This window comes from Lontra canadensis, unplaced genomic scaffold (assembly GCF_010015895.1).
Source record: "Lontra canadensis isolate GAN:19392208 unplaced genomic scaffold, GSC_riverotter_1.0 scaffold10, whole genome shotgun sequence".
NCBI lineage: Eukaryota > Metazoa > Chordata > Mammalia > Carnivora > Mustelidae > Lontra > Lontra canadensis.
The window spans coordinates 2098828-2120092 of NW_022631004.1; the positions used below are offsets into that span (position 1 = coordinate 2098828).

Sequence of the window (21265 nt, forward strand, 5' to 3'; positions counted from 1 at the left end):
TAGGAAATTGTTTTATAAAAAAGGAAAGTCATGTTAATGAAAAAACTCTCAGGTCTTAAATATAAGAGTCTGTGTGGGTGAATTCAATTCTCTCTTTCTTAAACTACTTGACATCTATTCATTAAGTTGTTAAGACTTTTCAATGACTAATTTAGTAATTAATTCATATTTATAAATACTTCTGCATCAATTTGAAAAAAATAATGTAACTAAGACTATCCTAATATCATTACCTGTATTAGTCATCTGATCATTAGGTTTTATTTTAATTATATAATATATACAAGCTTTCTTTGCAAGCATAACCTAGAAGTAAACTGAAGTCATACCGTCTTTTAAGATTTAAACTAAGTTCACAAAAAATATTATCTCTGTGACTCTGTCTCCCTAAAGATACTTGTCTGAGTCTAGAGGAACACAGGGAATAAAGATTAACAAGTATCTCATTTCAAGCTATGTTTCTATTTCTTTTTAGTCTAGCCCATGCATGCTATCCCCTCTCTATGGTTGATAACCCTATCATGGACACAACCCTAATTCATTCACTCTCTCAAAATACCATCAACTAAAAGCCATCACAACCAACATTTATTGGGGATTTATGATAACAGGTGGGTTATTTTGGGGGTTCCACAAATACTTTGAAGTTAAATATTACACATTCTGTTCTTAAATGTATTTTAGTGATCCAGCCAATGGAAATCTATTTTTGGCTATTTTTTCATATTCTCTCAATCCCTCCTTCTAACACACACACGTACACACACACCTTTCTTTTTCTCTTAGAACCGAGTTAAGGGCAAGAGCTTATGCTTTTAGAGTTTTATTTTTACCTGCAAGATCCTTTGCAAATAGAAATTTTTTCTTGCAAAGAGGAAAAAAAAAAGGCCTCAATAGTACATGTTATTTTATTTTACATCAATTACAGCTTTAATGGAAAGGGCACTAGCCATGAAGTTAAATTTGGATTTGAGTGTTGGCTTCATGACACACTACCTGTATGGCTTTAGACAACTTACTCAGCCTCACAGTCTCATCATCTGTGAAATAAGATTAGTATTATCAGTCTCACAAGACTGCTGAGGTGATTACCAAGGAAGAGAAAGTGAAAATACGTAGAGTATAGCCTGCTTATATGAATAATGAATTTTAAAAATCACTGGGTAAACTAAAGATGTCACTATGGTACATGTATTTTTATATTTTGTAAACATTCCAAGAGCTTGTATCTAAAGCACTAGCCCAATGCTTTACAAAACAAGAAAAAAAAAATGTACCTGCCGTCCAGAAGTTTAAAATTTAGAGGAAAAGACAAATGCAAAAACTGCAAGGCCATGTATAATAGAGATGTAAAGTAAATGATAAATAATACTTGATACAATCTGAAAAGACTTCACATAATCAGCAGAATTTGAGATGACTCTAGCATTGGGGTAAAATATAATCTGTAGATAGAGCAAGTGGAAAGTTCTGTTTTTCATATCCAAATCTGAGAAGTATGCGGTCAATGAATATTAAACAGTCTACTGACAAGTATGAATGAAACCCAAAGACTGAGATTAGAGGTTGACTAGTTTGGAGATTTTGCACAAAATCATTTATTCCAGCTTTCTTTCTCTGCAACTATCCCTCCAAGGACAAACTATTTTCAGTTTCCCTCCAAGCCAATTATATTGCACATGGTAAAAGGTCAGTGATCATTTACTTTTACAAAAGTGAAGGTGTGATGTTTACCACTGCCTTCTCTATCACCAGAATAATAGATTAAAAGAAAAATTAGTATACTCCAAAATAAAAGAAAATAAAATAAAAGAAATAACTTTCTCTGACTAAACTACTAGATCTGATATGTCTCAGAGTAACTATAAATTAACAAAAGGAACTATTTTTACATTTCATGTGTTTACTATATAGAGAAAATTTTATTGATTTGCAAATCTAAAATAGTCTAACAACTAAGAATAGATTCTTTATAATAAAATGGAACTGCTAGAAATTTGTGTCATTCTTCCTAGAGGATGACTACCAGAGCTCAGTAAGGCAAATATTTTTTCTAGAAGTTGGGATAGGTTTAAGCTAACTCCATTCACATTTTTTAATCCATTCATTTTGTGACCCCACCAGCTAAGTGAAGTTTTGTTTATTGAAGCATAGGATAATGAAACACTATGCAACTTATTATCAAAATTTTATTTTATATTTAATTTTGATAATTGCCTCCAGGTTCACTAATTTCACAGTGTATTTTTCACTAAAGGAAAAAAAAAGGGGAATTATCCAGCTATATTACTTTTTATATCATTAGTCCTGCTTTCAGCTAATTAGAAATACCAAATCCATCATTAACTGATGAATATTCAAATAGCTCTAAAAGCAATACGGAAATAGGTGCCCCCATAAGGATACTTGAACTAGAATAATAGTGTGTACTCCAAAATAACTTCTTTTAAAAATGTACCACCCTATTAAATAATAAATATATGTTGTAGTCTTCCAGTTTTTAGCAGGAATAAATCATATCATTCCAGGTTTCTTATAATCTTTGTCTTCCCAGCTAAGTACCAAGCTTCTGGTGAGCAAGAGACTCACCGACATGTAGCCGTGCCTTTGTATTAAGGGTTGGGGAGTGCTGTAAAGCTATAAAAGAAAAGGGGAAAATGCACATTTAGCCTTATTGGCATGGGACGTTAAACAATAGAGCTTTCAAAAAGATCGTATAATCATATAAAAACCCAAGTTCCTCTCTTTCAGCTGAAATAGTTACGAAGAGTACCATCTGTGCTTAGTCTCACAGTGGTCCCAGCCTGTGTTTCTATTTTGAGGAGGAAGCTATTGTAACCCTGCAGGTTCTTCTTACTCACTTTGATTTATGCTGTGCTTTCGGATCCTGAAAAATCCTTTAGACCAAACAGAAGGCAAAGTGATTGTAATGTGATTGCTCTCTCAGAGCAGGAGGGATTGCATGATGGCACCAGTATTCTGTCTTTTCTAATAAGTCAAACTAATGAATGGGGAGTTTTTGCCTAAATTATTCAGAATCCTTCCGGTGTTTCACTCAGAGAAAGATATTAAGACTTATAGATCATATTCTGTTCTATGGAGAATTTCTCCCTCAAAACCATTTCATGATGTGGAAGGAGGTTTTCAGAGATTTACTTAAAAGAAAGAAAGAAAATATATATTAGGCGAGAAAAAAACAATTCTGAAGATATTGTTGAAACGCATAATGATACCTTTATGATATATTCTTTGTTTGGAGAAAAAGATAATATAAGAAATAAAAATGATTATCCATTTTTTTAATTCTCTAAATTTCATACTATTAATTCTAAACTATCTAGATAATATAAAATATTTGTGCAAACAATAAAAGATAATTAAAACTCCACTAGTTGAATACATTTAATCCTTACAATGCTTGTTTTTATATTTAATTATGAATGGCTTTATTTTTACCTAATATTTTCCTTAGAAACATTATATATAATATAAATGTATGGTAAGGTGTATATTTTTTCCTGATGTGTAAGAATATCTTATACATCTTTTGTTCTCTTAGTTTCAAGCATTTAATATTATTTATAATTATGAGGAGAAAATTGGGCTAGAAATCATATGAAATAGCAAAAAATGAATAATGTCAGCCCATAAAACTATCTAAGGAAATGAGGTAGAACCTCATGAAAAAACATGAGACTTCCAAACAACACATTTCCACTTCTCAAAATCTAATCAAACATGAGATTTTTTGACTCAAAACTTCTTCAAGAAAACTTCCTTTTACCCTTTCCTATCTTCACAATTTATCTCTTTCCTCCAAACTCTGTGGTATTTTATTAGATTTTTATGATAGGTTAACATCTGCCTTGAATCAGTTGTGTATATGCATTATATTTACAGTAGTAAAACTAATTATAATATGTAGCACAATCTATTACACATATTGTTGCTTATTTTAACTTTCTTTAAAGAAAAACTGGATAAATTGATAGGGAATATGATAAGTTATTATATGTAAAGCTAAAATAAGTAAGTATTTAAAGTACCTTTAATTATGTAGTTAAAATCTACATAAAAATAAATTATTTTACCTTTGAACACAAAATAATTTATCTAATTCTTCAATATAAGACACAGAACATTTAAATTCTATAATACTACAATAAGTATGAGCTGCAATTTTGTATATCAGTATACACACTTCTTCAAGCTAATTGTCTCGTTCTATTTATGATAATGGCAAGCTTAACTCCAAAAGTTGATTTAAAACACATTACTGTACACTAAATACTTAGAGTTAAAAGTTGAGAACATTTGCTGTGCTACTCAACTGAATTCCAGGTTTAAGCCTTTTAGGATATTAAAGATCACATTCTTATATTCTAGAGTATACACTAAAAATATTTTTATTTTCCATATAATCTCAATTTTTCCCCTTGAGTATGTCTTTTTAATTCACATTCATTCTCTTTTAGTTGCTCAACTTTTTATCCTCCATTTTCACCCTGTACTAATAAGACTGATTCTCTAAAGTCATGTGAATTGCAAGTCTCTTTGGATCGGTGACCTTGTTTGGATCTTTGGATCTTTGGATCTTAACCTTGTTTCCAAGCCTCTTAATCTCATTAGAAATGTAAGGGTAATAAGAGGAGGGAGAGTGTGCTTCTGACTAAGATAAGGTGATTAGGAAAGAATTACTTTTCTATTAGATTGCCTAGTAAGTAATTTTTTTTCAAGATTTATTTATTTTAGAGAGTGAGAGTAGGAATGGGAGGGGCAGGAGAGGGAAGAAGAGAATCTCAAGCAGACTCCCCCTGAGCAAAAAGCCCAATGTGGGGCTCAATCTTATGACCCTGAGATCATCACCTGAACCAAAATCAAGAGTCAGATGCTTAACCACCTGAGTCATTCAGGAACCCTGCCTTGAAAGCAATTTAACTGGGAATTTGCACATAAACTTGAAGTCCAGTCCATCACATTACATAGTGTAAAACTAAATTCCAGTTGTGAATTTTAAATGCTGAAAGGCAACACTTCAAATCGATGTGAGTTATAATATAGTTTGCCAAATTTTAAGTCAATTTGGTGATATCAAAATTCTTACAGTCTATTGAAAACTTAGAAGAAGCTAACATCAGCAATGATGTCAAATAATATATAGCATCTCTAATAAAATACACCATACAATCTATGTTTTGGGGGACTTAAAAGTCTTGAAGGAGCAGAGAGACAACATAAGCCAGCATCTGTGTGGAGGGTGTATACATGATACTGCCTTAAATACCCTGATTATGTGAGGTAAATTCTAAAGCCTTCCTTAGGCTTCAAATTCTTAGCATCTTATATCGTCAAGATATGAACCTGTACAACAACATATTATTTTTTTTCACCCAGACTGAACCCAAAGCCTCATCCTTTTCCCTAGTCTAAAAAGAAAAATTCCATATATAATACCTTTTAACAACTATTAATGAAAAATTGTGAATATCAGGGAGAAATCACAGAAAGTAATTCTTCCTCACTACCCATGCTTGCTGCTTATCACATCTCTTCCCAGATTGTTTCCTAGAAATCCAAATATTCTTCCTTTATTCATAAGAACAGCTCAATCTCCAAATTTGCACAACCACTCACATTAAGGTTCATTTTCAACAAAACAAAGGAAGCCGAGTTAATTCGACTCATTATTCTTAGAAACCTGGTAAAAATAGAAATGAGTATTTTCTGCCAATATACTACTGGTGCTCTAACAGGATATACTACCACTCTGGCATAGGATAAATTGTAGGCACCAGGGAAGGAGTAGACAATTCTACTAGAAACATCAGGAAGGGCTCCCTATGAAAGATGACACTGGAACTAAAGCTTGAAAGTTAAGTCTTGAATAGATGTTTACCAGAATCATAAGATGGAATCAAGAGATGAGTACATGTGTTGTGGGATGAAGGGGGACTATTCCACAAACACAGAATAGAACAATGATATAGATGTCCCTTTTAGCTGCAGTGTGTAGCTGTGTGTGTCTGGTATAGGAGTTGAGAAGTTCAGGAGAGAGGAAATAAAACACAAACCCATACAGACAGTGAATGACCAAGTCATAAAGAACCTTGTTTATTCTATTAAAATATTTGAATTGAATCCCACAAGTCATCTATGTTCAGACATAGGAATGAGTTGCAGTAAGCACTGAAAATAAATATTGCCATTAATACTAATAAGCCAAAGTATGAGTGTATTTTTCTATTATTTCAATTCATGTTTTGAGAGTCTCATTCAGCATTACAGTATACTTTCTGTTGAGTAGGAAAAAATAAAATGTCATTAAGGCTAGCATACTATGTGTTCATAACCCTAGATGTTCCCAGGGATGTTTCTTTCATGTGAAAATCATCCATTCTGTGCACCACAGTAGAAAACAAATATTGAGAAGTAATGTTTTGTATATCAAGAATTTTTGGCATGGAAAGACAAATGATGTGTTTGATCTTTTTGAAGGATCATTCTAGCAGTGAAGGAAAACTGTACCTACTTAGCAGCATATTGAAATAAATTTAAAAGAAAAGTGTTAAAAGCTAAGGTAGTAGTAACAAATTTTATAAAGGTGAAACACATGAAAGCTATTGTGAGGAAAGGGCTGATAGAACTGGACTGAAGGGCAGATTAGTTGTGGAAAGGTAAGAGAGGAACAGTATGTTTTTTTAATCCATCTTTTGGTGTTGTGTTTAAAGCCACTGAAACCCCATCGGCACAACTCTTTTCAGATATGAGTCAGGGATTAGATGGCTGAAGACCTTCAGTAGAGTTTAAGGCATTAGGGACTGAGCTAATGGAGATCCACGGATCAATTCCCCAAAGATGAATAAATGCCTGGTTCAAGGAAAGTTCTCTATGAAAAGGGAATCCTAAGATTGCTGTAGATTCTCCTTTCATAGCTCCAAAAATCCTAAATATCACTGGATATCTAGTCATCTCAGCAATACCAAAAACAAGGTATTTCAATGATGCTGGATTATACATTGAAACCTGTACTCTGGGACACCTGGGTGGCTCAGTCAGTTAAGCATCTGCTTCAGCTCAGGTTATGATCCCAGGATCCTGGTATTCACTCCCCACTGGGCTCCTTGATCAAGGCGGAGTCTACTTCTCTCTCTGCCTGCTGCTCCCCTGCTTGTACACTATCTGTCTCTCTCTGCCAAATAAATACATAACATCTTTTAAAAAAAAAGAAAAAAAAAAAAACGTACTCTAACCAGCATCCAGTCAGTAAAATTGTCAACCTGCATGGCTAATATTTCAGAGTCTAAAAGTCTTTAAGATTTTATTTACTTATTTGACAGAGAGAGAGAGATCATAAATAGGCAGAAAGGCAGTTAGAGAGAAAGGGGGGAAAGCAGGCTCCCTGCTGAGCAGAGAGCCCAATGCGGGCCTCGATCCCGGGACCATAAGATCATGACCTGAACTGAAGGCAGGGGCTTAACCCACTGAGCCATCCAGGTGCCCCAAAGTCTAAAAGTCTTAAGACATTTAGATTCTCAATATGAATGTGACTTAAAAGCCACATGAGAAAAAGGATTAAAATTTGGGTAGCTTATCAGTGTTGACTTTGGAGGGATATGGTTTTATGGATCCTAGCCCCTGGATTAGCTGTGAATAAATGAAATATGATGTACTTATTGATACACCTATTGATATGAGATGATGCAAATAATTTTTTCAATTTCATGAGAAAAATATATGTGAATTTTTTGTCAGTTTGTATTCTGTTTCAGATAATTAAAAATTTTTTCTGTCAGTTAAAGAAATCTATTCATTATTTATTCAGGGTAGATTCTAGAACCAACTTTAAATCTATAAATTACTCATGCTCTTCTGCTTAGTGACTTTATGAGGCAGTTTATTCTGTCTTTTAAAAAGGGAGTATTTTGTATTCCTCTGTCAAAACCTAAATTCACAAATGACTAGAAGCAAAGATTGTATTTTGATTACCTTGTGGTAAGAATTTAAATTAAAATGACAGACATTAGAATTTATTTTGCCTTAGACAAGTGATACTATTTCTAAATCTGTCAATTTTCAGAGCAAGAAAAAGAAAATAATTTTACCATATGCACATTATTTTTCATGTCACACCAGAAAGTGTCAAATTTTTCAAAATATCCAATTTGCTTTAAAATGTGAAAAATTAAGAACACGTATATAAAAAGTAACACTGCTTTAAAAGGTTTATATGCTCAAAAACACCTGAAACTAAAGTCTCTGCCTCTTTCAAAAAATTTAACTGCTGTTACTGTGTTAAGTTAAAATAAATCTTAAAAATTAGTAAGTTAAATTATATTCAGTTAACTAAGCAATATATATTTATTAAGAACATGCTATTTGTCTCAGTTCAGGGATGCACTGAATTTCAACTGGGTTTCCAAAGTAGCTACCTATGCCACCCATATCACTCCTTTTTATTTCATCCTTCATGTTGCTTTAGGATATTACTACTGGAACTCAAATCAGATTAGTTTACTCTTGCAAGAGAGTCTTGAGACACTGTGCTCCCATCTTCCAGATCACTTACTTGCTCATATGTAAGGCTGGGAAAAAATCTTGCCCTATCAAACTAGGAATACCTCCCTCCCCTGCACCCTCTTCTCCAGCCTAATTTTTGTTTGTCCATCTCATTTATTTGTCTCTGTTCAGTTTTTCTAACATAAAGCAACAAATATGGTAAGTATAACAAATTTTTTAAAATCTGCTTAATTCGTGTATATACTATATTTGTAAAAAACAAGTTTTATCATGTTTATTGTGTATAAAACCAGGTCATTCATCCAAAAATCTCATTTTTTAAAAAAATCATTTAACTTAACATCACCAGTAGATGTAAACATTTTAAAAAGAAGTCTCACATTGAAAATCACAGTATAGATTTGATATACCATAGTCAAGGGATATAGAATCAAATTAGAGGGACACTATGTTATAAAACATGCACCATGTATTACAAAGTAAAATTATCAGTTTTAAGAATAGGTAGCAAGTGGGAAAATATAAGGTACTGATTTTAAATAAAAATGCAGTAAGTTCTAAGGAGTTAGTAAAAGAAGAGGTCAAATAGATTCATTTCATCAGAGAGACTGGTGTTGGATATTAAGGAATGCATAGACTATGGTTGAGCACAAATTTTGGGGAAAATATCCAAAGGAAAGATCAAATTACTTTAAAAATAGATGAATATATACCTACAGGTATATATCATAGTCATTAGAAAAAGTTTTATGGCCCAAAATAATCAATTTTTTTTTCAAATAACTGTTTAATTCAGGAGACAACACTAAAAACTAATAATTGACTATTTCAATAGATTTAACTGGTCAGTTTAGTCAAAATGATCATTAAAATAATGGTGATTGCCAGAGCTTTGGAGGAGTGTATGTGCTTGGTGGGTGGAGTGGGATTGGGAAATGTTGGTAAGAGTACAAACTTCCAGTTATAAGGAAAATAAGTTTGGGGATCTAATGTACAGCATGGTGATTTTAGTTAACAATACTATATTATATACTTGAAAGTTTCTAAGAGTAGTTCTTAAATGTTTTCATAAGGAAAAAAAAGGCAACTGTGAGGTGGTAGATGTGTTAATCAACCTTACTGTGGTAATCGTTTCATAATATAAGCATATATTATATCATGTTATACAACTTAAACTTATATAATGTTATATATCAATGACCTCTTAATAAAGCTGGAAAAATATTATCAATAGATAAAATCAATATTCCAGTGACAAAATAAATAAAAAGAACATTAAAATGTACCATATATAGAATAGTGTTGCTGACCTGAGCTTAAATGAAACATAATAATTGGTATAAAAATAAATATAATGGTTTACTACTATATTTAAATAGTAAATACATTCAAATGCATTATTATATTAAAAACAAATATAATAGTTTGCAATATAAATGGGCATAAATGACAAATGCTTCCTAGAAAAACTATGTTTTGTGAATTACTAAGCATTTATAATTTTCTTTACTTGTCTTAAATTTTTTTCTGAAACATCTTTAGTATATTATTTTAATGCCAGTTGACAAGGAAATAAGGATTTGAAATGGCAAAAAAGTTGAGAAATGTAATGAAAACAGAAAAAAGTAACTTTTACATTATATTGTAAAAATATGTTGCACTAGTAATCTGTATAAAGATTAATGACAAAAACTCCAAAGGAAAAAAACCATGGATTTTTCCTTTCACTTACAGATTGTGTCTAATAAATCACTGTAAATATTTACAACCTCCTTTATCTATAAATTTTATAGCTTTTTTTTCTTTCTTCCCTATAAAAGTATATGCTTTTATTTTATAGCACTTACTCCAATGAAAATTCTGGAAAATCCTAGTCTAGCCAGTAATGAAATGCTTTATAGTAAACGTCTAAAACTGCCTAGATAACTTACAGATATTTAAAAATACATCTTATTATTTCAAAAATATTCTCTCTTTTATAGCTTTTTTTTAATATTTTATTTATTTATCTGAGAGAGAGAGTACAGAGGGAGAGTGAGAGGGAGAAGCAGTCTCCCTACTGAGCAGGGAGCCCAATGTGGGACTCAATCAGGATCCGGAAATCATGACCTAAGCCACAGGCAAATGTTTAACTGACTGAGCCACCCAGGCACCCCTTTTCTATAGTTTAAAACAGATTTTGGCTGATAGCAGTCAGCAAAATTAAGGTCACCAGGAAAAAAATGGTATTATCCATGCACGATTTGTCCAAACAAATCTTTCAAGTCCTAAAATAGGGGAAATAAACTATCTCTTTTTCCATGCCTAAAAAAGAAAAAAAAAATTATTTTCCCAGTGGGGAAAATTTTTGAGAAAGAGCTATGTAGACAAAAAGGCAGTGACAAATAGCAGAAAACAATTTTCACATTCAATATATAGCTGTTCTTTCAAAAGTTTACAGCACTCATTTTTCTAGGATAACAAGATTCAAGGGAAAATGCTTCAGGTAAGGAGATCTCAACTTAAGAATTTACATTAGACCCTACTATTTAAAATTAATTTAATAAATAAAAGAAGAACCAAAGTCTATCTTCTTAATAGAGTCCCAGTGAAACAGGTTAGTGGATAAAAGAGATAACACTCATATTGGTTCCTAATATATAGCACACAGAATTGCAGATTGGCTCAAGAGAATTTAGTCTCTAGATCATCTCCAATAAGTTTGAATATCAGAAGCAAACTGCATGCACCTTAGCAATGTAAGATGCAGACCATATTCTAATTACATATATCTGTCCATATAGGCATTTAAAAAGACATTAAAAATATTATTAACATGGTTGTACTTAAGAATAGATACCACCTCACACCAGTCAGGAAACGACAGGTGTTGGTGAGGATGTGGAGAAAGGGGAACCCTCCTACACTGTTGGTGGGAATGCAAGCTGGTGCGGCCACTCTGGGAAGACAGTATGGAGGTTCCTCAAAAAGTTGAAAATAGAACTACCCTATGACACAGTAATAGCACTACCAGGTATTTACAGTAAAGATAGAAATGCAGTGATCCGAAGGGGCATGTGCACCCCAATGTTTATAGCAACAATGTCCACAAAAGCCAAACCAATGAGAGAACCTAGATGTCCATCAACAGATGAATGGTTAAAGAAGATACATTATATATATACACAATGGAATACTAAGCAGCCATCAAAGGAAAGGAAATCTTGCCATTTGCAACAACGTGAATAGAACTAGAGGATAATATGCTGAGCGAAATAAGTCAATCAGAGAAAGACAATTATCATATGATCTCTCTGATATGAGGAATTTGAGAGGCAGGGTAGAGGTTCGTGGCAGGGGGAGGGAAAAATGAAACAAGATGAAACCAGAGAGGGAGACAAACCATAAGAGACTTACTCTCACGAAACAAACTGAGAGTTGTTGGGGGTTGACAGGTTTAGGCATAGGGTGGTTGGGTTATGGACATTGGGGATAGTATGTGCTATGGTGAGTGCTGTGAATTGTTTAAGAGTGATAAATCCCAGACCTGTACCCCTGGGGCAAATAATACATTATGTGTTAATAAAAAAGAAAAAAAAAAAAGAAAATATAGCCATATCACAATTATTATGTGGTTTCCAGTCTACTTCAAATAAACAACTTCATCATCATTAATATTAATCAAATGAAATCCAAACTTATTTTTTTTTTTTTTAGTTTTAACTCAAGTGAACAATATTCTTAGTCACTCAAAATCTTTTCATAAATATTTTGGTATATGTATATTTCTTGGGCTAGATATTATGGTGCAATCTTAATTAATTCTCTACTGTTAGAAAATGAGCACTAGAAAACTTCACCTTCTGTTAAGATACCATTCTTATAGAAGAGCTTCATTAATGCCAGTGTTCTCGAGGGCTAGTAGACCCATTTGCTATGGGAAGGCATTTTTTCCCAATGTTCCTGGACACACTGACAACAAACAGGGAGAGGCCTCATTCTTAATAAATTTTGACTGATGGTTCTCCTGTGCTGAGTGTGATGTTATGGTGCCTAGTCCTGACTGGCTCTGTCTGAAATAGATGATGTGGATTCAAAGCCTAACATAAATGTGCTGCCATTTTTATTATTAGCAAGAAAGAAAATTTAAATGGAATGTCAGTCAGGTTTTTATGTTTTTCTTTACAGCTGCAAATTCCAACTAAAAAATCTCTGCCCTATCTATAATACCCAGAGTTTCATGAATTTCATAATCCAAATTCAAATATTTCAATTTTCTTTAGTATGATTTTAGGGCCCCTGATGTGGAAAAAACCTGTGGTGGCAAGTGCTACTTCTGATCCATATAAATGTCATGAATTCCCCCAATAGAGCTCTCCCATTCAGTTTCTTTAAATAGCCCCCAAAACCTAAGAAAATTTTCACTACTTATTACAAAGATTTATATTTATTTGATTCTCACATTTTCTACTGTTGGCTCTGGTATTTCAAATTCCTAGATGGAATAGAGCCAATATAATAGAGGTCATTGGATTTTTTAAAATTCTATCAATTTGCTCCATATTATTAACATACAATTAACACATTTGTTTGATAGACTTGTGTGTCTTAGAGTAATTTAAACACATAGATTGTTTTTGTTTTCATTTATCTGCAAAAAAACATATTCAAGTATTTCTTATAAAAAAATACTGTTATCTCTTTCTTATTGACTCTTCCCATTAGGTTCAAGGAACCATCTTCCCAGCTCCAAATTTCAATCCCATAATGGATGCCCAAATGCTAGGGGGAGCACTCCAAGGATTTGGTAAGCCTGATCATTTCCATCGTCTTTTATTGTAATTTTTTTCACTCTACCTTGTTTTAAGATTGTAATACGGGTGTAAAAATTTGATGTGTAACAGAAGGCAAAAGCAGATTAAAACAAAAAGCTGGGCACGGAACTAGAGTAAGAAGAAAAACAATAGAAAAGGACAATCATGGTGAACCTATTTGTTCTCTCAATTGCAAGTATGATCTTGACATGTTTTTCCCTTAAATCCTTAAATGTCTCATCACTAACTACATTAAATGAAATCCCAAACCAAAAATCATCCTAGGAAAAAACATCTTTCTTTGCCCTTGTTTACTAACCATTTATTTATTTGTTCGTTTATTTATTTATTTATTTGGACAGGGTACTTCCATTTCCAGCCAAATCAAACTTTCTGCTCTTCCCCAAGTTGGATCTGTGTTTCCTCATCTCTATAAAACTAGTCCAATAATCCCCAGCCTGGAATGCCATTTTCTTCTCCTTTTACTTTGCATCCAAATTATTTTCAAGATTCCATTCAAATAATTCTTCCTTTTTGAATTGTACTTTGGGCACTCCAACCTCAACCAGCCGTGCCAACGCCCAAGGCACCCTCCCCTGCACTCCTGTGTCACTGATCTCATTTTCATTGTGTTTGTCCTTTTGTGTCACCGCAGACTTCAGGGTGCTCCCAGAGCATGGAGTCTGGCATGCAGGTGCTTAATAAATGGATGTTCAATGAATAAAACTAGAGTTCAGAAAAGGAATGTAGAGATAAGGGAGGAAAACTGTTGAGTTCTTTAAAAAAAAAAAAAGATTTAATCTTTAAGAAATGAAATGGAGCTGGTAAGCATCCATATGTTTTCCTAAACTAAAACTTGTTTGAAGACTTCTGGTGAGCATGAAGATAAACACTGAAATTTTGCATAAAGCATGCAAACCCTTTATAAGAAAGCAAGCTCTTAACTTTGAAGACAAGATCGCCTTTATGAGAACTGTACTGGGTGTGCCTGTGTATGTGTGTATGTGAGCACGAACACATGTATGCATGGTCATTTTCATGTTTTATTCACTAACAGAATCTCACAGGAAAACAGTAAAGGACTTTAAACATGCTCTCTAAAGTTGACTTTAGGAGTTTGTGATGCTTTCATGCCTTTTAAAATCTAGTCACCACTAGAAAAATAGAGGCAAGTTAACAAAAAGTTATGGATTAACTTTGACTTCAGGAGAGTAATTTTTGCTTTAAAATTATACATCAATCTATTCACTGAAAAAAAATTTCTTTGCTCCAGTTTCAATTCTGCTGTCATAGCAACTTTAGGGTCCGAATGCGGATTCATTTTGACCATTGTAAGTTTTTGCTTGTCAGTGTTTTAGACTGAAGAATTTCAGGGGGGTTAGGGCTTGATTGCATACTGTCCACTCCAGCATTGCAGAGCCAGAACACATCTCAAAATGCTTTGAAGTCTATCCTTCCTGATGACCCTGGCAAGTGTAACTTAAAAAAATAATTGTTAATGTTTTCCTTGGCTACTACGAGGGTTTTTTTTTTATAGTTTTAGTGAGATATAATGGATATCTAACATTGTATAAGTTTAAAATGTACAATGCGATAATAGGACAGGGGTACGTGTGTGTATACAGTGAAGTTATTAACACAATAAAGCTAGTAACATCTTTTTACCTGACAAAATGATAATTGTTGTTGTTATTATGGTAAGAATATTTAAGATTTACTCTCTTAGCAACTTTCAAGAATACAACACAGTATTGTTAACTATAGTCACCATGCTGTGTATTATTAGATCCCCAGAACTTATTCCTCTTACAATTGAAAGCTTGTACCCTTTGTCCAGCATGTCCCCATTTCCCCACCCCTCAGCCCCTAGTTGTTTCTTTGAGTTCAGCTGTTTTAAATTCTACATATAAGTGATATCATACGATATTTGCCTTTCTCTGACTCATTTCACTTAATATAATATCCTTGGGATTTATCCATGTTTTCTCAAATAGCAGGGTTTTCTTCTTTTTTGTGACTGAATAATATTCCACTGTATGTATATGTGTGTGAGAGAGAGAGTCACATTTTCTTTATCCATTCATCTGTTGATGGAACTTTAGTGGTTTTCACTACAGTGAATATGGAGGTGCAGATATCTTTAGGAGATAATGAATTCATTTCCTTTAGATAAACACCCAGAAGTAGAATTGCTATATCATTCTGTTTTTAATTTTTTGAAACACTTCCACACTGTTTCCCATTGTGGCTATACCAATTTACATTCCTACCAACGGGAATTCCCCTTTCTTCATATTTCTCGTTTTTTGATAATAATCATTCTAACAGGTATAAAGTGATATTTCATTATAGTTTTGATTTGCTTTCCCCTAACAATTAGTGATGTTGAGCACATTTTCATGTACTTACGGGCCATTTGTATGTCTTTAGAAAAATGTCTGTTCAGGTTCTTCACCATTTTTAATTAGATTATTTGTTTTCTGCTATTGAGTTGTATGAGATTCTTATGTATTTTAGATATTAATCCCTTTATCAGGCATATGATTTGCAAGCATTTTCTCCCTTTCTGTAGCTTGCTTTTTCTATTGTTTCTTTTTTTTTTTTTAAGATTTCCTTTATTTAACAGACAGATCACAAGTAGGCAAAGAGACAGGCAGAAAGAGAGAGAGAGGAGGAAGCAGGCCCCCCGCTGAGCAGAGAGCCCGAAGTGGGGCTCGATCCCAGGACCCTGGAATCGTGACCTGAGCCGAAGGCTTAACCGGCTGAGCCACCCAGGCGCCCCTCTTTCTGTTGTTTCTTTTTCTCTTCAGAAGCTTTCTAGTTTGATGCTGTAGTTCCACTTGTTGATTTTTTTGACTTAGCTGCTGTATTTTTCTTACAAAAATCAGAAAGCAAAAAAATACTCTAAGGCAAATGAAAATGAGTAGTTTTAATAATAGCTGTCTTAAGTTGTATAAAAATTCACCAATCACTCTAAAAGGGAATAACCTTCAGTTATAGTCCTTAATAGTTCAGTCCAATATCTAATTCCTTACCATTAAAAGCTACTTTCTCAATCTGTGCAGCCTTAGAATAACTGTGTTTATTTTGTCTCAATTAACATATGTAATTTCCAAGTCATCCATGTGAGGTGCTGGACAACTAGAACTATTTTTAACCTACATTCCTAATTCTTGACAAAGCTACATACAAGTCAAAATTAATTTTTTTGGAACATTCAGTGCTATTTAGAATGGACATTTTTGCTTTGTTCCTGATCTTTGTCCCCTTTAAGTAAAGTTCCCTATAGGTTTTGCTGAGAGTTTTCATCTTGAACAGGTGTTAGATTTTGTAAAATGCTTTTTCTCCATCTGTTGATACAGTCAACAGTTTCTCGTTTTTATTCTATTGATGTGATGAATTATATTAACTGATTTTTCAAATGCTGAGATAAGACTTGCACAACTGAAATAAATACCACTTGGTCATAATGCATGATTCTTTCTACACAGTGTTGAATTCAATTTGCAATTTTTTTGAAGAATTTTTATATCTGTGTTCATGACAGATATAGGTCTATAGTTTTCCTTTCTTGTAATGCTTTCTCTGATTTTGGTATTAGAATAATAATAACTTCATAGAATGATTTAGGAAGTATTCCCTCTGCTTCTATCTTCTGAAAGAGACCATAAAGAAACAAATAAAAGAATCATATAATTTTATTCTTTAAAAGTTTGGTAGAGTTCACCAGTGAACCCGACAGGGCCAGGTGTTTTCTGTTTTGACAAGTTTAACTTGTGTTTAACTTCTTTAATAGATATAAGCCTATTCATATGTTTATTTCTCTTTGCGTAAGTTTGGGTAGATTGTGTTTTTGAAGAAATTAATCCATTTCATCTGTAGTATCAAATTTATGAGTACAGAGTTGTTCTTAGTATTCCTTTCTTATCCTTTTATATCCATAGTATCTGCAGTAACATATCCTCTTTCATTTCTGATATTAGTAATTGTATCTTCTCTCTCTCTCTCTTTTAGTTAACTTGGTTGGGACTTATCAATTTTATTGATTTTTTTCAAAGAATAAGTTTTCAGGTAAATTGATTTTTCTCTATTAATTTATTGCTTTCAGTTGAATTAATTTCTACTCTAATTTTCATTGTTTACTTCTTCTGCTTACTTCAGACTTATTTTGTTCTTTTATTCTAATTTCCTAAGATGGAAATTTATATTAGTTAATTTAGGTCTTTATTTCCCACATATTTATTAAAGAACATAAGTTTTCCTCTACTTATTTCATTGCCTCATTTAATAAATTTTAATAGCTTATATTTTCATTTTCATTTATTTTTTTTTTTAATTCTCTTGAGCCTTCTTTGCCCCATGTATTATTTACAAGTGTGTTTTTCAATCCCCAAGAATTTTAGGGTTTTCCAGCTATCTTTTTGTTATTGATTTCTGGTTTAATGACACTCTGGTCTAAGAACATAATTTGCATGGCTTCTATTATTTTAAACTGGTTAAGTGCTGCCTCCTGATGGTGCATGGGAGAAGAATGAGGCATAAACAAGTCAGCTGAAAGAGAATGGGAGCAGGGGATGACAGTCTTTTCTACTCCCATTCTCTTGCAGCTGACTTGTTTGTGCCTCATTCTTCTCCTGTGCACCATCAGGAGGAGGCAGTTAAAGTGTATTTTATATAAAGTCTATCTTAGTGTTACATGTAAGCTTGAGAACAATAGATAATCTGTTGTTTTCGATGAAATATTCTATAGATATCAATGATATTAAGTTGACTGATGATGGATGATGATGTTGATCAACCATATTCTTATAAGTTTTCTGCCTGCTGGATCTGTCCATTTATGAGAAAGAGGTATTAAATTCCAGAAAAAATATTGGATTCATCCATTTCTCCCTAGCAGTTCTATCAGTTTTGCCTCATGTGTTTTGATGCTTTTTTATTGGGCTCACACATATGAAGACTTATATCATCCTGGAGAATTGACCCATTTACCATTATGTGATGGTTCTTTTTATCCCTGATAATTTTCCTTCTTCTGAAGTCTTTTGTGTTAAAATTAATAAAGCAGCTCTGTTTTTTTCTAATATGTTAGCATAGTATATCTTCCTCTATCCCATTATCATCTATCTCAGTGCTATTCAGATATAATTTGAAATTTTAGAAATAATTATCTTCTTGCTTAGTAAACCCCTTTTACCTATTTGACCATATAGTCAATGTTTACTATTCACAGATTCCACACTTGTCCATTTGTCTACTTGTTAAAATTCATTCATAACACCACAATCAACATTTGCCTTGCTTTCATGGTCATTAACAGATGTATGGAGAGACGTGTAAACTTTGAGTTACCAGAGTGCATATTCCAGCTGAGATTAGACAAGATGATGTTCTGTCTTCTTGTTTCAGTTCTCATAATATAACTGTGTCCTTTCTGTGGTCAATTTAATGCTATATATTTTTTTGTAGGTCTATATTTTTTGTTGATGATTATGTTCTTTAAAATGCCTCCCAAATGTTGTGCTGAAGTGCTATCAAGGGTTCCCAAGCACAAGAAGAAATATTATTGAGAAGATATGTACATCAGCTAAGCTTCATTCAGAAATAAGTTCTAGTGCTATTGGCAATGTTAATATGGTACATAATACATCCAGAAAAAAAGATAAAATTCACTGATCTATGGATGAAGCTGTCCAGAAAAATGCTAAAGTATCATCTGTTCTATGTTATAAAGCTATGGAAAAGCAGCTAAATTTGTGAGTTCATGAGATAATAATTGATAATATAAAAAGTAGTGATCAGCTCTCTTTTGAAAGTAGTGATAGATGGCTTGCATGTTTCAAAAGGTGATACAGCATAAAAACTGTTAAAATTTTAGCTGAACAAGTTCTGTAGATCAGTAGGATATAAAATACCTCCTTAAGATTATTCTTTAAAAACATCTCCTAAATTTTATACAGGAAAAAACCATGTGAGAAAAAGACAGAATTCAATGCTGAGGCGACAGGCTTGTTTTTATAAGGACATTGGCAAACAAATATACATGTTGTAAATGGCATTTCTATTGACAAAAATATTGTGACCAGAGGTTACAGAAATCTAACTGTATATTCCCCTGCAGAACAATAGTTCAATATCTATTAATTCAATGTTCATAACAACTTTGTAGAAAACTACCACAAATAACAAGAATCAACTGTGTATCATAGAAGCCTATAATATTGATACGGTTTGTTATACCAGGCTTTTCTGTTAAACCAGGTAATAAAAATTATCTAGAAATTCTTGTCAGAATACAACAGGATAGGAAAGAAAAATTTAAAATGATTGTAAAGAAGAAATCAAAATTTCTATTATGTGCAGAGTATATCATTTGTATCTAGAAATCTAAGCTAATCAAATAAAATGTTATTAAAAATTGTGAGTACAATAATTTTTCTGAATACAAGGTAATTTTATGTTTATCAATTTTTTTACAAATTCAATATCATTTATTTAATTTAGCAATTATGTGTGAAGAAACAAAATAAAAACAAAGTAAATGTCAACATAAATGAAAATATGAGTATTTTTTAACAAAATTAAGTCTCTTGCCATTAAAACTCCACAAACCTTTACTAACTCTTTCAGAAAAGAAAAACACTGAAATAATTTAGCAGATAGTGACAAAAAAACAACTTTTTAAAATTGATTCCAAAATTTAGTTATTTTAATTAAAAGTTCTTAACAAAGTTTTGAGATCCATATCAAATTAATCTGAAATATCCTGGTAGAATAAATGAGCAAGAATTGCTATGAACACTGAAAAATAGAGATTCAGTCAGAGAGGTAAATTGTAGATAATCTCAACAGAACAACACAAAAAACAGAAGAGTGTAGTAATTACATAAATGTAAAGACAGTAAAAATGACAATGGATATAACTGAAAAATCTTCTGTTTATTATTAAAAATATCTTCCCTTTGGAATTCCCATCATGCAATTAACAGACTCCATAGAACTATTTAGTGTCCTTTGTGACCAGGCCATTAACCAGCTAGCTCCAGGGCAATACGTTGCTCTATGCCTCTCACAAACCATAAATCTCAGTGTTTGGAGCCAACTCTATGCCTCCTTCCTTCCATTTTATACCTACAGATCATTCCTCTCACCTATGTAAAACATCCTGCTCTCCCTTTTGTTTCACAGGGCATAGTTATGTATGTAAATCCTGGTGACTAGCCTTCATTCACTGGATATTTCAGTACCTGACTCAGCTTTCCTAAGAACCTAAGGGCATCCAGGATAGCTTTAATTTCCAAAAAGATGATCTGCTTAATATCCTAGCCATTCAATTCCTTTTTCTCCTCTTCATTAAATATCTACTTTTGTCAAAGAAAAATTGTACTATACAGAATTAAACAGGCAAGGAAGACTTTATTCAAGACAATTGCAACAGAAATCAAGACTTTACAATAGAGGAAAGAACTCAGTTCCTCTGAAACAAATGGCAAGAGAGTTTTTAAGGACAGTGGAGGTGGGAGACTAGTTGAAAAGTACTGGAGAATACCGGGAGTTGGGGGTGTTTGTCAATGCGATTAGGACATCTGTGTTCGCTAATTAGTTCTTAAGAAAATTGGGATCCTATCCTCCCACAGAGACTAGGAGGTAGGGATTCTATCTTTCCTGATGCTTATATTTCAAAGAGATGGCTCCCAATCTTTGGGGAAAGACATTTCTGGATTGTAAAACTGGCAAGTGATTGGCAGATCCCAAAAGAGTAAAGAAAAATTTACAATTGCAAGTTTTCCAAAGTAAATGCTCTCAGAAAAGGGGGGATCAAAGGCATTCAGTCAGAAAGAAACCTGTCTAAATTTTAGTCAAGTTGAGGGAAATGTTAAGGCCTTCTTGGTCACTCTACTATGACTATAATTAGAGCTAAATTTGTTTAAACTTGTTGCATATTTCAGTGTTAT

The 21265-nt window shown here is 32.8% G+C and overlaps 1 protein-coding gene across 1 annotated transcript in view; it reads left to right on the forward strand.

The window, feature by feature from the left end:
- Nucleotides 1–21265, forward strand: part of ANXA10 (annexin A10) — a 105575-nt gene that overhangs the window by 26123 nt on the left and 58187 nt on the right. The window contains exon 2 of the mRNA XM_032855909.1: nucleotides 13222–13303. Within this exon, the coding sequence (XP_032711800.1) occupies nucleotides 13222–13303 (82 nt within the window). The remainder of the gene's footprint in view (nucleotides 1–13221; nucleotides 13304–21265) is intronic.